The 16194-nt window shown below is 35.7% G+C and overlaps 1 protein-coding gene across 1 annotated transcript in view; it reads right to left on the bottom strand.

Annotated features, from left to right (window-relative positions):
- Positions 1-16194, bottom strand: part of RNF169 (ring finger protein 169) — a 97400-nt gene that overhangs the window by 79895 nt on the left and 1311 nt on the right. Inside the window, exon 2 of the mRNA XM_008590154.1 lies at positions 16081-16184. Coding sequence (XP_008588376.1) covers positions 16081-16184 — 104 coding nt within the window. The remainder of the gene's footprint in view (positions 1-16080; positions 16185-16194) is intronic.

The following is a 16194-nucleotide window of genomic DNA, read 5'->3' as shown; positions in this document are numbered from 1 at the left end:
AAAAAAAAAAAATTAAAAAAAAAATAAAGTACCCTCATATAAGAGGTCTTATAATAGTATTAGAGACAGAAATGCAACAGAACAGTACATGAATCAACCAGACTGGTGTTAAAGATCAACTAGTTGGGAAATTCTGAATTGAGACTACTATAAAGTCATTTATCCTATTCATCCAACAAATATTTGAGAACCTACTACATGCCAGGTACTTCAGCACAATGAAAATCTAGGCCATCTTCCCCAAATCTTATTCCAGGTCTCAGCACTTCAGGCCAAATTTCTTAGCCCCCAAAAGCTCGGTTTAAGTTCTTAGAAATGACAAAACGCAAATTATTTTTCAGTAGCAGATGTGATAAAATATATGTGCTACTGGATTCCCAAATCAATATATATTTTATTTGATAGTACATATCCATTACAGATTTAAGATTACTATTGTTACTAACATTTATTGATGCCATACTATGAACTGCTAGATAGTACCTAGCTAATAGCTTTCAAACTTTTTTGAACACAATCTACAGTAAGAAATACATTTTACATCACTCCCCAGTGCACACCCAAAAACAGATGTAAAACCGAAACAGTTCACTGTTAATATTTATTCTATTCCTTTTTTTAAAAACTGCTTATCTCATTTCATTAATCTGATTGTGCTGTTTAAATATCACTGCTAAATACTTTAAATTGATTATCTTATTTAAACCTTGCAGCAATCCTTTGAGGCTGTTACCATTATCGTCTCCACTTATACATAGGGAAGCAGAGGCTCAAAAAAGCCTAACACCTTACCCAAAGTCAAAAAACTAGTAAAGTAAATAAAGAAGCAGAATTTAGGCAGTCAGGCTACAGAACTCATAGGGTTAAAAAAAAAAAGCTATTTAGTATAGGGCCTAAAACAGCTTAATCAATAAAGTCAGAAAAACAGCATTAGTAAATTAACATTTAGTGAATGCTTAAGCGCTATGCACTGTATTACTAAGTATTTCCATACATATAATTTTTATTTAAGACTTACAACAACCCTGTGTGATTCGTGGTATTTACTTTTTACAGACCAGACAACTGAAACCCAAAGAAGTTAAGCAGCTTTGCCAGGATCAATCAGAAAAAGGTGGTAGAGCTGAGATTCAAAATCAGGTTTTCTGACTTCAAATCTACTCCCCTTCCCTAAAATACATGATCTACATAAATAAAAGTGATTTCCATTTTTTTTAAAAAAAACACAATTTCACCTTAGATCAGGTAAGGGAATCATTCATAAAGCAAATTCAAATCACTATCAAGAAAGTTAAAAATTTCTACATTTTCCAGACTAGTTTACACATTACAGAAGCATTTTCCACAATGGTTAACAGTGGGCACAGCCAAAGACTCAAAAGTAAGCCATGGGCTTAGCAAAGCCCAAGACATCGTATAAAACTAGCCAAAATCTACATTAGGTGATGGAAATATATATATATTACAACTAGTCATTTCTCTAAAAAGTACCTTTTATGTTAGCATGGCTAAGTATCAAAAAGGCAGATGGTAACATGCAAAAACAGGAAGAAAAGAAATAACGGGGAAAAGAAACCTACAGTTGCAATGTTAGGGTGTATTGACAATTGATTTATTACAAAATATTGTAGGCTAAATGTATATAAGGTAATGTGTAAGACAGGAAATAAACATATTTATGTACATTACTCATGGAGGAACTAAAGCATTTATTTTGGAAAAAATAAATAGCTCCTGGTAGATATGTTTAGATGTCAATAACCATGTATCCTTACAATTTAACAATTTGGGGATCATCTTCCATATCTACAGCTAAAATGAACAAACAGCTTCAGTAATTGTAGGCCTGGCCTCTACCTTCTTCTATGAATCATAACTTATATCCACGACCTGCTTTCTATAAAGATGAGATCAATACTTCCAGCCCCTGGAAAAACTTGTAGCAATTTATAACCAAACTGGCAGCTTACTGTTCCTGCAGTACACATCAAAAGAGAAATAAGGCCTCTATCACTTAGATTTTTAAGTTTTGCCCAAACCCCAAGAATGCAGGCTCTCCAAAAGTATTCCAAATCCAAATTCTGAGTAAAATCTGTTTTGCTCTTGGTTCTATACGATTATACTTTCCTTCCCTCGTTCACTCTCCCTATTCCCTTCTTTTCATTATCAACCTCCTTGAAAGAATAATCTGTATTGGCTGATTATTTCTCCACTTCTCATCCCTTAACCTATTGAAATATGACTTCTACTTTTTGTGTACCTTTTTTATTTATATAAATGGTATCAAATGATACATATCCTTTTCCAACTTGAAAAAGTTAAGTGAAAACTTAACATTTTTCAAGATTTACCCACATTGATACATAAATGCCTAGTTCCTTCATTATAACAGCTGTAGAAATCATAATTTATCCCTTTATCCCTTGTTCTATCAAGGACAACTGTTACTAGTTTTTCCAGTACTGCAATGTTGTAATGAGCATCGTGTATGTGTGCATGTGTGTGTATATACGAGTATATGTATATATATGAGGGGCTTCAAAAAGTTCATGGAAGGATTCGTATTATTTTTTAATTCCATTTTTCCACAAATTGAAGTACCCTCTGGTGTGTGTATGTATGTGTGTATATATATGTGTCTCTTTAACTTTACTAGGTATGGCCAAACCACTCCACAATGTGATTGTACTGACTTATACTCTCCCAGCAGTATACAGATTCCCATTATAATTCATCAATCATAAATTATGCCAGTTTGATGGCATCATTGGTTTAATTTGAATTTCTGACTGCTAACGATGTTGAGCATCATTCCAGATGTTTACTGGCCTTTCTGTTATCCTCTTCTATGAAATGCCTATTCAAATTCCTTCACCATTTTTCTAATGAGGTATCTAGTGATTTGTAGTTCTTCATATATTTTGGATACTAATCTTCTGTCAGTTATTTCGTTGCAAATACTTTCTCCAAGCCTGTGGTTTGTCTTCTTACTTTATCTTTTATCAGTTTTTAATTTTAATGATCAAATTATCATTTCCTTTATGTTTTGTGTGTATGTTTAAAGAACTCTTCTCTACCCCATTTTCATATACACTCCTAGCATTTTCTAAGTTTTATAGTTTGACTTTTAATCCACTTGGATTTTTTTGAATATGGTGTGATACAAAGATTTAATTTTTTTCTTGTTTTCTACAAGGTTAGCTAACTATCCATGACAACTGAAAAAGACACCCTTGCCCCACTGACTTGTAATGCCACCTGCCATCCACCAAATTCAAATATATTTGAGGGCATATTTCTGGGCTCTTTAATTCTGTAACATTAGTTTTTCAATCATCCTGACACCAATACCTCACTGTTGTAATTAATATGGCTTTATCATAGCTTGGTATTTGATAAAGCAAGTCTGCCATCATGTTTTTCAAAGTTATCTTGACTATTCATGGCCACTAATCATCCTTATTGACAAGTTCCCTTCTATTGCAAGTGTTCAAATTTTTTTTAAATAATGAATAAATGGTAAATTTTGTCAAACAGTTTTTTGAGCATCTATTGAGATGATCATATGCTTTTACTCTCCTTTGCTTTATTAGTATGATGAGTTACACTAGATTCTTAATGTTAAGCCAAACTCCCATTCCTGGAATAAACTACTTGGTCTTTTTTTTTTTTTAATACACTACTAGGTTCAGTCTATACTTCATTTGGGATTTTTTAAATCTACATTCATGAGATTCACCTGTACTTCTCCTTTCTTATACTGTCCTTGTGTGGTTTTAATATCAAATTGTAAACACTCCCCAAAACAAGTCTGGAAACATTTTTTTAATTCCCTGGAATAGCCTTCATAATAATCATTCATCCTTCGATATTTGGATAACCTGTAAAACCATTTTGTGTCTGGTACTGCTTTAATAGAATTTTTTTCCTGCTTTTTATTATGGAAAAGTTTCAAAAACATATTACAGACCAGAATAATGAACCCCCACATATCACCCAGTTTCAGTAATCAGTTTACTGTCAATCTTTTCTCTCTTCCCCAAATCATTACCTGCCCTCTCCCCTTGAATTATTTTGAAGCATATGCCAAAAATCATAGCATCTTCGCTATAAACATTTTAGCATTTCTCTCTTAAAGGACTCTTTAAAACTATATAACCAGAAAACTGTCATACTAAACATTTAATAATTTTGATATCAACAAACATCCAGCCAGTATTCAAATTCCCATCAAATGTTTTCATAGTTTTTTCAAAGTAGCATCCAAATAAATTCATACACTTAAACTGGTTGTGTCTTTTAATCAATCTATAGGTTTCTCTTCTCCTGCTTTTTTTTTCTTTCACATAATTTATTTGTGGGAGAAGGTGTGCCATTTGTCCTATAGTTTCCACATTCTGGATTTTGCTCATTGCATCCACATATTACTTAGTGATCAGATTTTATTTCCTCAATTTCTTCATTTCTATTCATATTTTCTATTTATTCTTGATACAGCTGTGATAGGTTGTATTTTTCTACGAAACTATTTTTATCCAATTTTTCAAATCCATGAGCATAAAGTTTTCCATATTCTATACTTACGGGTTTTTAAAAATCTTTATGATATCTACTGTTGTATTCCCTTTTTCATTCCTAACATTATTTATGCTTTCTTGCTTTTCTTTTTCCTTGATCAGTCTTGCCAAAGGTTTGTCAATAATATAGATTCTATATAAATATTTTCAATGAATTAGATTTTGACTTTGCTAATCCTCACTTTTCTATACCATTAATTTCTTTTTATTTTTTCTGTCTTCTACATCCTTCAGGTTTAATCAGCTGTTACTTTCCTAATCTCTTCAACTGACCCTTGCTTTTGTTCTTCACCCCCGTTATTTAGAAGTTTGTTTTAAAATTTTCCAAACATGGATCAGAAGAGGAAATTGGTTATATTTGTTATTAATTTTTAATTTAATTGTATTGGGGTTAAATGACATGGTTTATATATCAATCTTTCATATTTGTTGAAACTTTCTTTGTGCCTAATTATGAGTTTAGAAAAGTTGTGTAAATGTTCCATGTTTGTAAAATTATGTGGATGTTCCAAATTTGTTTAAAAGAATGTATGTGCTCTAATTTGGGAGATGTATGGCTCTATATATGTGCAGATCAAGTTATACATTGTATTTCCTTTCTTTTAGTGGTTATCCTTGAATTTTTAATATACATCTGACATGAAGCCTAAAGTTAATCAAAATCTCTATCTTTCTTTTTTTTTTTTTGTCTTTTTTTTTCCCTTGTCCGGCAACGGATCGCAACCCTCAGTGTCGCCCCCGTACCGGACCGGGACCGGCAACGGGATCGCAACCCTCGGTGTTGCTCCCGCGCCTCGCTCAGCCAGTGAGCGGGAACTGGTCTGTATGTGGGATCCAAACCCTCGGGCGGGAGCGCCGCCGCGCTTCCCAAGCGGCGCACTATCCATTGCGCCACCGGGCCGGCCCAAAATCTCTTTCTACTGAACTTTCTCTCTATATATATATAACTTCAGAGCTCTTTAATGATGATCACTTTCCCTCCCCTCTTACATTTTATCCTTGCCTAGTACTGTATGTTAGTTCCACCTTGGTTTTAGCCCCCCCAACAAATTAGTCATAATTATTTTTGTTTTATAGAGTCAATGTTGGCTTAGTTTACCTACCAAATTCTTTGTTCACCATGACTTTTTATATCTTACTTTGTCCCCTAAGTTAGACTTTTCTTCCTGCAGTACATTCTTCAGTATAATAGTCCTTTCGAAAGAAAGCATAGTAAATTCTCCATATTTTTGTCTGAAAATGTTATTTTGCCCTCACTCATGAATAAATTACCTGAGTATGAAATTCAGATCTCTCTTGATGCTTTGAAGATATTATTCAATTTTCTTCTGGCCTCTCTGGTTGATAAAGATATATCTGCTCTCAGTCTGACTGATGCTCCTTTTTCTTTTTTGGTTGCATTTAAGTGTCTTTGGTGTTCTGCAGTTTCTCTGCAATATAGGGTTTTGTTGTTTTGTTAACTCTTGCTAGGGTCTCATGAGTCTTAAACCTAAGGATTCAGGTCTTTTTATTCTGAAAAATTCTCAAGTCATCATCTCTTCAAATTCCACATCTCCCTCATTTTATCTATTTTTCTCCTGTAATTACTATCAGATGTAGGATCTTCCAAACTGTCCTTTTCAATTCTCTTCATCTCTCTTTCATATTTTCCTTCATTTTAACTTACTGTTTCACATTCTCAGAAACTTCATATCTCCCACCTTATAGATTTTCTCTTCACCTGTGTAAACTATTGTTTTTTTACTGAGCTTTTTAACCTCACTGACTATATTTTTTATTACATTTAGCTCTTTTTCAAATGTGCCTGTTTCATAATGTCTTATTCATTTCTTGGGATATCGCTTAATTCTTCTTTGTTATTTTTATTACTTACACATATTTATGGGGTACAGAGTTGACTATCAGTATTTGTGTACAGTATGTGATGATCAATCAATATTATTAGCATGTTCATCATTACAAATCATAATGACTTTTTGTGTCGCTTACCCAAATTACTCCCTATCTACCCTCCCTCTCCCCCTTTCCCACCTCTGGTCTGTTCTCTCCTTCTGAAAGTTCAATGTTTTATTACAGTCTTTCTTACTTTGTTTCTTAGCTCTCACTTATATGTGAGGACACGCGGTATTTCTCTTTCTGTGCCTGGCTTATTCACTTAACACAATTTTCTTCAAGCTCATCTATGTTGCTGCAGATGGCAGAATTTCATTCTTTCTTATGGCTGAGGAGTATTCCATTGTGTGTATATACCACATTTTCCTTATCCAACTGTCCACTGATGGACATTTAGGTTGGTTGGCTATTGTAAATAGAGCTGCAATGAACATGGGAGTGCAGGTATCCCTTCAATATGATTTCCTTTCCTTTGAGTATATACCCAGAAGTGGGATTGCTGGCTCATATGGTAGTTCTATCTGCAGTTGCTTGAGAAACCTACATACTGTTTTCCATGATGGTTGTACTAATTTACAGTCCCACCAACAGTATAGGAGAGTTCCCTTTTCTCCACATCCTCACCAGCATTTGTTATTCTCAGTCTTTTCGATAATAGCCAGTCTAGCTGGGGTGAAATGATATCTCAGTGTGGTTCAATTAATTCTTTAATGTCTTTATTCACTTAAAATATGCTAGTTTAAATTATCATTTTTTTTTAAAGATGACTCGTAAGGGGATCTTAACCCTTGACTTGGTGTTGTCAGCACCATCCTCTCCCAAGTGAGTTAACCAGCCATCCCTATATAGGGATCCGAACCTGTGGCCTTGGTGTTATCAGCATCACACTCTCCCAAGTGAGCCACGGGCCGGCCCCTGGTTTAAGGCTGGCCCTCTGTTGTTGATTTCTAATTTAATTCCATTGTGGTCGAAGAACATACTTTGTATGATTTCAGTCCTTTTAAATTTATTGAGACTTGTTTTATGGCCTTGCATAGGGTTTATTTTGGAGAATGCTGCATGTGTATTTGAGAAGAATGTGTATTTTGTTGTTGTTGGGTTGAATTTTCTATGTGTCTGTTAGGTCTAGTTGGTTTATACTGTTGCTAAAGACTTCATCCTTATTGATTTTGTCTAGTTGTTCTAGATAAAATTTTTTGTGATCTTTTTTCTTTATATGTATTTCTATGCTCTGTTTCTACAGTTTCAGATATATATCTTTATAGTGAATCATCCTTTCATCAGAAAAATGATTTTCTTCCTATTTACGGTATTTATCACAAATTATAGATTTACATTATCTACTATATCTTACACTTAAACTTTTCCAAATCACTTTTCAGTGCCTTTTGTAGAAGGCTGTGGTTGTATTTTTTTAAACCTGAGTATCCGTGTCTTGTGAGAGAGAATATTAAAACCTTTTTACAGTTAGTATTGAAAATGATAATTGGCCTGATTTTTGCAATTTAAAAAATGTTTTCCATTTTTGTTATTTCCTTTGTTTTCAGTCCCTCTTATAGGGATTTTTTCCTTACCAATCTCCATTTATATTTTGGAGGGAAGGCATATGGATGATTTTCACTTCTATAAGGTGTAACAAAATTTTTTTCAAGACATTTGACTCATTTAAGGAAAATAATTTCTATTTTCAGTTTTTTCTGTAAGATGAGATAAGTACAATTTAACATTTTCCTAACTTTCCCTTTTCCCCTCTCTTTATCTCTATGATCTGGAATTTTAGACTTAGTGGAATTTATTCAGAGGAGAATTCTGAAGACAACTTATCTGCCTTGTTTTGTAGGTAGCCTATTTTCTCCTGCCTGGATGTGCTTTGTAGGAGGCAGATGTTGTATCAGTATAAGGTCAGGGAGTTGTCTCTTTACGAAATTGCCTGGTCCATGGTGAACCTTCATTTTAAGATCTAGTTCTCTTGAGCTTCTGTAGTCCATATTTGATTATTGCTTCTGTTCCACTTGCTCTGGACTCTTATTCAGGAATGTCACTTATCTGTGTTTTCTGTCCTTCACATTTATCCTCTTTTCCCTGTTATCTTGTCTATATGTCAGGAATTTGTTTAGTTTGCACTCCACATTACTGATTTATTATTCAGAGAGCAAAGTTCTATGCTTTTCTTCTGACTTTTTGTTAAAATAAGAGATTTCAAACAAAAGTAAAGTGTAGAGAATTTAACAAATACCTGTATATCTTCCCCTCAGCTTTGTGAAATTTCAGTATTTTACCATATTTGCCTAAGATTTTTCTTTTTTTTAGGAATATGGAAAATAACCTTTGTTATTTATGTTTTTTTTTATCTCATAAAGTTTATTTATTTATTATTTATTTATTTATTTAAATTTTATGTTGTCGATATACAATGTGGTTGATTATTGTGGCCCATTACAAAACCTCCCTCCCCCCNATCTTTCAAACTGACATTCTACTATCCCAGTTCTTGGAACTATAATCCTTCCGCATATTATATCTGCTAACTCTCACTTGTGATAGAAAACTGTTTCCTCATCTGTTGTTATTTTTAATTATAAGTTCATCTTCAGTTGGGTTAATTTCTTCTGTAAGAATCCTCTGTGGTCCGAGGTATGGGAGTACCCCTCAGAGTCTTGTTTTTCCTTTCTCCAGGTGACCCAGGGGTATCACGAGCTTGGAGCCAGTTTTTAATTTCTCAGCTTGGGTCAACCTGAATCATACAATATAAACTCAGGTCCCAAATGTAAGCAAGGCATAGATCTTGTGCTTCAGTTTCTCAGGGGAACTTTTTCTCCACTTCCTCTTTGCATGAAGCCCAGGCAAAGATTTCAAGAAAAGATTCCTTGTTATTTCCCTGTGTCAGAGGGAAGGTTTTTTTTCTAGCCCACCCTTTTGCCTAGAATGCAGTATATCAAGAATCTCAGCATAGCAGAGTCTTAGTTGTGCACATCGTTAAAACTCAACCCACTAGGCATAGAAAACTAGAAATAACCCTTCACTCCACCCTTTCACCCTGCTCCAGGGCAACACAGCATGGGCTCAAGGGCTTACAGTTTTGGTTGTTAGTTCCATTTTTGTTTCTGGAAACTGGAGATTTTCCTGTCTTTCCTACAAGTTCAGGAATGCATTTGAAAGAATTGTTCTAGATTATCCAGCTTTTCTGGATATTTGTGGCTAGAGGAGTTTTCAATTTATCTTAGTTAGCCATTTAGCTAAAAGAATTTGGGTTCTCTAATCCATGTGCTACATTACTCCCAAGGGTGTGATCTCTCTAAGGTGCAAAGATAACTCCCCTTTGAAACTCTTCAGTGGATCCTCACTCCTTAGCATGTCATTCAGTCCACTATTATCCAGAAATTGCCTATTTCTGTAATTCCATGTCTCTTCCACATGCACTCTATGCTCTAGCCACTCCTATGTACAATCTCTAGAACTCTCCTTGTTGTTTCAATGCTCCTATGTCTTTAATTGTACTAATTTCCCTGGTCAGATATCTTTCACTGAAGCCATTCCTGACCCATACAAGCTAGGTTCTTTTCTTTGTGAAAATAGCCTACATCTTTTGAGCTCTTTATATGTCAAACATTGCAGTAACTCATTTAGTCTTAACAACAACCTTACAATTTTGCTAGTATTACTATCCCCATTTTCCAAATGAGGAAACTAAAACGAAGATACAGAGAGTTTAAGAAATAAAATGCAGCTACAAATGGCAGAGCTGGAATTTGAACCCAGGTAGTCTCCATCCAGACCCTCCTCTATTAACCTGCTCTATTAATATATACCATATTGCCTCCTACAACTATACACTGCACTCAGCTATTATTGCATTTAGTATAGTATATTTCAGTTGCATGTTTACATACCAATCTTTCCAACTACACTTTGAGATTGTCGTGCTTTCTCTCTTATCTGTAGCTCCAGTGCCTAGCACACAGAAGGCCCTCAAACGGTAATAAATTAACAAACGACTGAAGGCAACATCCCCATAGCCACTGCTTTAGTCCAGCCCCTCCTTGTCTCTTGCCTAAACTACTAAAACAGTCCCCAAACTGGACTCCTTCCCTCCAGTTTCTAGTCACATCCTTCCTCCTCCAACCAATACTGTCTTTCTAAAGCACATCATGGTGCTGTCATTCCACTACTTAAAAATCTTTAAGGGCTCCACACCATTTATAGGATAAAGTCAGAAATTCTTTTAGCATGACCTACAATGCCCTTCATGATCTGACTTCTTCAGTCTCTTCTCTACTCCTTCCCCCCTCCAGTCCCACACTCCACCTATATTCAGCTTCTTGCCAGTCTCTGAATATGCCAAGAACCTTCATATCTTTGTAGGGGTCTTCTGCTTGAATGGCCATCCCCTCGTCCATCACCTGGTAAATTGCTACTCTTTCTTCAACATACAGTTCAGATGCCTTCCTTAGGTTTCCTCCAGACTGTCAGCCCATTCCTATACTCTACTGCCATTATGCATTTACCTCATTCACCACTGTCTTGTTGTTTGAGTATGTGTTTTCCCAATCAGACTGTGAAGTCTTAAACAACAGGAACCATGTCTTATTCATCTTTCTTTATTGTATCATCTTGCACAGTGTGTGCCAAAAAAAATGCTCACTGAATTAGTGGAATGAAATTTTACAAACATGTCCTACATCATATATTTAGGCAAACTCAGATATAAATGGATTCAAGGTGGGCAACTCTTCCAAGACTAACTGGAAGTTAAGACCATGAGAGGAATATGAATAAACAAAAATACCTCTTAAATTCCTGCTGCTTGGGGCCCGGCCCGTGGCTCACTTGGGAGAGTTTGGTGTTGGTAACACCAAGGCTGCGTGTTTGGATCCCATATAGGGATGGTCGGTTGGCTCACTTTGGAGAGCATGGTGCTGACAACACCACATCAAGGGTTAAGATCCCCTTACCGGTCATCTTCTTAACAAAAAAAAAATTCCTGCTGCTCAATTCTAAGTTCTACAGACTGGAGCTATTCCTTCAATGGTAATTAATGCTTAGTTGGTAAAATACATGAGGTAATCTAACCATGAGTTTTAAAAAACACATAAGCACAAGGCAAATGTTTCTTGCATTAGTATAACACATAATGACACTCTCAAATTTTGGAATATGTGTCATTAAGGATAAAGGGATGAGTCGTTTTATACATTTTAAAACAATCCCTTACAGACCAGGGAAATTCCTATCCTTTTACACTATAATCACATGGTTTCATTATGCATTAGGCCTAAATGCAATTTAGGCTCCACATATAGCAAACACTACCTGCCAACTGAGTAATAAACCAGAATTACTTGCTCTCCATAGAAAGGGGAACTTTTTTAAATGTATAAATGTTAACCCTAAATGAACAGGGAGGTTGGGGTGGTATAAAGGAAAAGGATAAATGAGGCATTCAATTTTTTTGATCTCTTAAATTTCTTTTTTTTTTTGGCAACTGGCCGGTACAGGGATCCAAACCCTTGCCCTTGGTGTTACAAGGTGGCATTCTAAACAACTCAGCTAACCGGCCAGGCCATTTGATTCAATTTCTGAAATGTACTTTTAACACCACAAATAGAAAAAAATTTAAACTGCCAGTTTAAAAGATTCATCAGCCTTTGTCTAGCTTTTCTCTTCAATCATTACCCATGGTAGAAGAAAAAGAACTGTCCTAAAAAGTAAAAAGGCAGTATAATTTAGAATGATCATCCTTGATTTCAAATGGAAAAGACTAAATGAATTCTTAAATTCATTAATAATTTTCAATGAGGCTTAAGTGTAGCTGTTATACATTACCCATGGTAGAAGAAAAAGAACTGTCCTAAAAAGTAAAAAGGCAGTATAATTTAGAATAATCATCCTTGATTTCAAATGGAAAAGACTAAATGAATTCTTAAATTCATTAATAATTTTCAATGAGGCTTAAGTGTAGCTGTTATGTATAGTTCTAAATCCACCTACGCACACCTGTGTGTAAATGTTTTTTAAATCAATAGACCAGGACTGTCTCTAAGTTTAGAATGTAAGTTCCATAAAAGAGGGATCTTTAATATTTCATTCACTGATGTCTCCCAAGGACCTAGAACAGTGCCTGGCACAGAGCAGACACTCATCACATAATCCCTGAATATTGCTCAAGATGGTCCAAATACTTAATATGTCAATATACACAATGAGCTGCAGATCCTCAAAGAACATGAAGTTGAAATCTGAGTTGAAATCTTCACACAAAGGGTTTTACGAATCCACAAGAAAAACTGATACTATATCCAAAAGCAAATAGGCAACGCATATAAGAATTAAATAAAACATTTACACAGGGATCATTAAGCTTCTGAACCTTAAAACTTGCCAAGAAGCTGTCAGAAAACAAAAATGTCACCAGCACAAGCAAAACTTTTAACAAGCACAAACTTTTGCACTTTTTGCATAGACAATCCAATTCCAAACGAGATACAGGGTTTCAATAGAATAAAAGATGTATATATTTTAAGAATTTCATTTAAACACTACTGCATTTACTACAAAATTTCACTTCTAGTATTATAAAGCAGGCCTGACTTTTCCTCCATCAACTGATCTATGCCAAAGGAACACCACTAAGCGATATAGTTCTGAATATTCCTAAAATTGCTAATTCTGTCATCTCCCATTCATAAAAGCACAATATAAATATTTACGAAATTGGTATTTTTGTATTCTCTATTAAAAGCTACCATTAGCATTTCAGTGTGTATTAGTCTGTGTTTTAGCCCTTATTTATGGATTACCCTTTCAGCCCTTATCTCCTATAGGTTGTGTATCCCTTATCCAAAATGTAGATTTTTTTGGATTTTGGAATGTTTGCATATACATAATGAACTACCTTGGGGATGGGACCCAAATCTAAACACAAAATTCATTTATGTTTCATATACACCTTGTCCACATAGTCTGAAGGTAATTTTATATAATATTTTTAATAATTTTGTGCATGAAACACATGATCTGTCACGTGAGGTCAGGTGTAGAATTTTTCACTTGTGGTGTCATGTCAACAATCAAAAAGTTTCGGATTTTGGAGCATCTCAGACTTTAGGATTAGGGATGCTCAACCAGTGCTAACTCACTTTTAATTGGTACCTCTCTTCTCTGAATGAGAGACAACTCTGAGAATCTTGAGAAAGCTACAGGTGACCTCTCCATACAAATGCACATAAACACTTACATAACGATTTTAGAAACAATTATTTTTAATAATAAAAGATACAAAGCAACCTGAATAACCACCAACAGATGGTTAAATAAATTGTTATAGCCGTTCAATTAAATTCCAAACATCTATAAAAGGAATAAAGAAATTTTCTATGTACTGATATGGAAAGATTTCTATCATGTATTATTAAATGAAAAAAGCAAGTTACAGAACAGTGTGTGTAATATACAACCTTTTGTACATAAAGGCAAAAAATAAAATAAGTATACTTGAGTTTTCATGTAGATGCATAAACTGTGGAAGAAAAACAAGATCTTTCCTGGGAGTGGGAAATAAGGGGTAGGAAGGGACATTTTCACTGTATACTTTCTTACATTTTCATTTGAATCATGTGAATGCACTGCCTATTAAAGTTTTAAATTAAAAAATATTATATATAATTTCAAGAGGTTCAGACAACCCACTGAAGATAAAAGATAATTCCCAAGCATGTTTGGCAATATTTTTCTATTCTTCTATAGTTTTTTGGCTGAATAAACATGTAATTGTATACCTTTAACAATCCAACAATGAGAACATTTAGGAGAAATATTTTTCATTATGATCCTCCAATAAATGTATAAAGTAACTTGTGGATACTAAGTGACTTGATAGATCCTAATTTGGAATCTAATTTTAGACAACTTTTCCTTAATCACTGATACGCTTTATGGCAAAAATTTCTTCAAAGGAAAAAAGTTTGTACAAATCATCAAGCCATACTCCCTTCTCAGGGTTCAAATTTCAGCCTCCAAGCTTAGGAAATCAAAACAAAAACTTCTATCCTATTTGATCATGTAATCAATAGTAGTAGTAGAGAGACCAGAGAAACATTCTTGTACTTTGACCATAATCTTAAGAATCTGAAGCAAATTAAATAGCATATGAGATCATTACATGGCATCTACAAATTAGATGACATCTAGGGAGGTCTTCATTCCTGATCTGGGAGGGAGTCAGATGTAATTGGGTTTTCATCCTTAGACAAGTTACTTAAACTCTCTGGGCCTCAGTTTCATCTATAAAATGGAAACAGAAGTACCTATCTCATAGAGACATTGTAAAGCTTAATAGGAGTAACAAGAACATAGAAAGCAAGATGTAGGTCCCCTCAAACCCAGAAATAAAAGCATGGTATCCTAGCACAGTGGCAAGTGTCTCCAACTGCTTCAATCAAAACAAACTGCATTCTGGAACCTGTAGTTTCTAGACACTGCACTTGCATATACAAGCAATGCCTCCCTTTCGCTACTGAAAATAACACATGGTAGAATTCCCAACAAAAAAAGTGCAAATGGCTGGCCTTTCCTGATTTATGTTCCATGAAAATCTCTTCCTAAGTAAGCATTTTTTATCAAACAGAGCTGTAGAGATTATGTTGACTGGGTGTGTCCCCAAAAGAGTCCCAAGTTAAGTTGTAACACAGTCTTGTTTTGTGTTTTAAACAGGGCGCTTTCTATCTCAAAGCACCAAGGAGTGGCAGGTTGCTGGTCGTAAGAAACGCAAAGAAGTTCAAGGCAAGAGCCCTGCAACAAACTTTTAATTGCGAAGGTGATAGTAGCAAATCTACACTGCCAAGGAGATAGAAGCAGCCTCCGCCAACCAATTTTCGTTTCCAAAACTTTTAAACCCACCCAGCTTTTTTGTAGGGCACTACCGGAGCTTACTATTAGTTATTATTAGTATTATTGTACTTATTAGTTATAAATACAAATAGCTGTCATTTATTGCTTCCTCACTATTTAACAAGCTCTATGCTAAGCATGCATTTTTCAAGATTTTATGAAAAGAACCGCACACGTGAGCTCATTCTCCGAACCCACTATGCTCTCAAGTCTGAAAAGCTCCCTCCACATCCTCAAATTCAACCTGACTCCCCGCCCCTCACTGATCCATTCAGGCCCAGGAGCGACATCTCTCCAAGCAATACGACCCCAAGGTCTTCACCCAACAAAACCCAAGCACTTCTAGGATCCTCCGGGGCCCGTCGCCCTCCACACCCCAATTCCAACCTGCCCCTAACTTATTTAAGAATTGTTTCCTCCAAACTTCTGACTTCGGTAAGAAACCCAAGCACTTCTAGGATCCTCCGGGGCCCGTCGCCCTCCACACCCCAATTCCAACCTGCACCTAACTTATTTAAGAATTGTTTCCTCCAAACTTCTGACTTCGGTAAGGCACGAGATCCCCTCACTGCCTCTCCAAATCCAACTTGCTCGTACTTCGTTCCGAAGTTCAAAATTCTCAAAATTCAGAAACACATGCTGCACTTGGGCACAGCCCGGGTTCCAACCCCACGCGAACTCTCCACACCCGCTCGAGTAGGGTCAGGGACTCTCCACCCCTAACCAGGCCCGGCCGGGGCTCGCTCGGCCTCGCTCCGGACCCCTAGGGGAGGAGGGGAAGAAGCTCCACCTGGTTCCGCGGGCGCGGCGCGCGCCTCCTGCTCCGGCCTGGGCCCCA

This window comes from Galeopterus variegatus, unplaced genomic scaffold (assembly GCF_000696425.1).
Source record: "Galeopterus variegatus unplaced genomic scaffold, G_variegatus-3.0.2 Scaffold5880, whole genome shotgun sequence".
Taxonomy (NCBI): Eukaryota; Metazoa; Chordata; class Mammalia; order Dermoptera; family Cynocephalidae; genus Galeopterus; species Galeopterus variegatus.
Note: the sequence above shows the minus strand (reverse complement) of the source record. Positions and strands in the feature narration are given on the sequence as shown.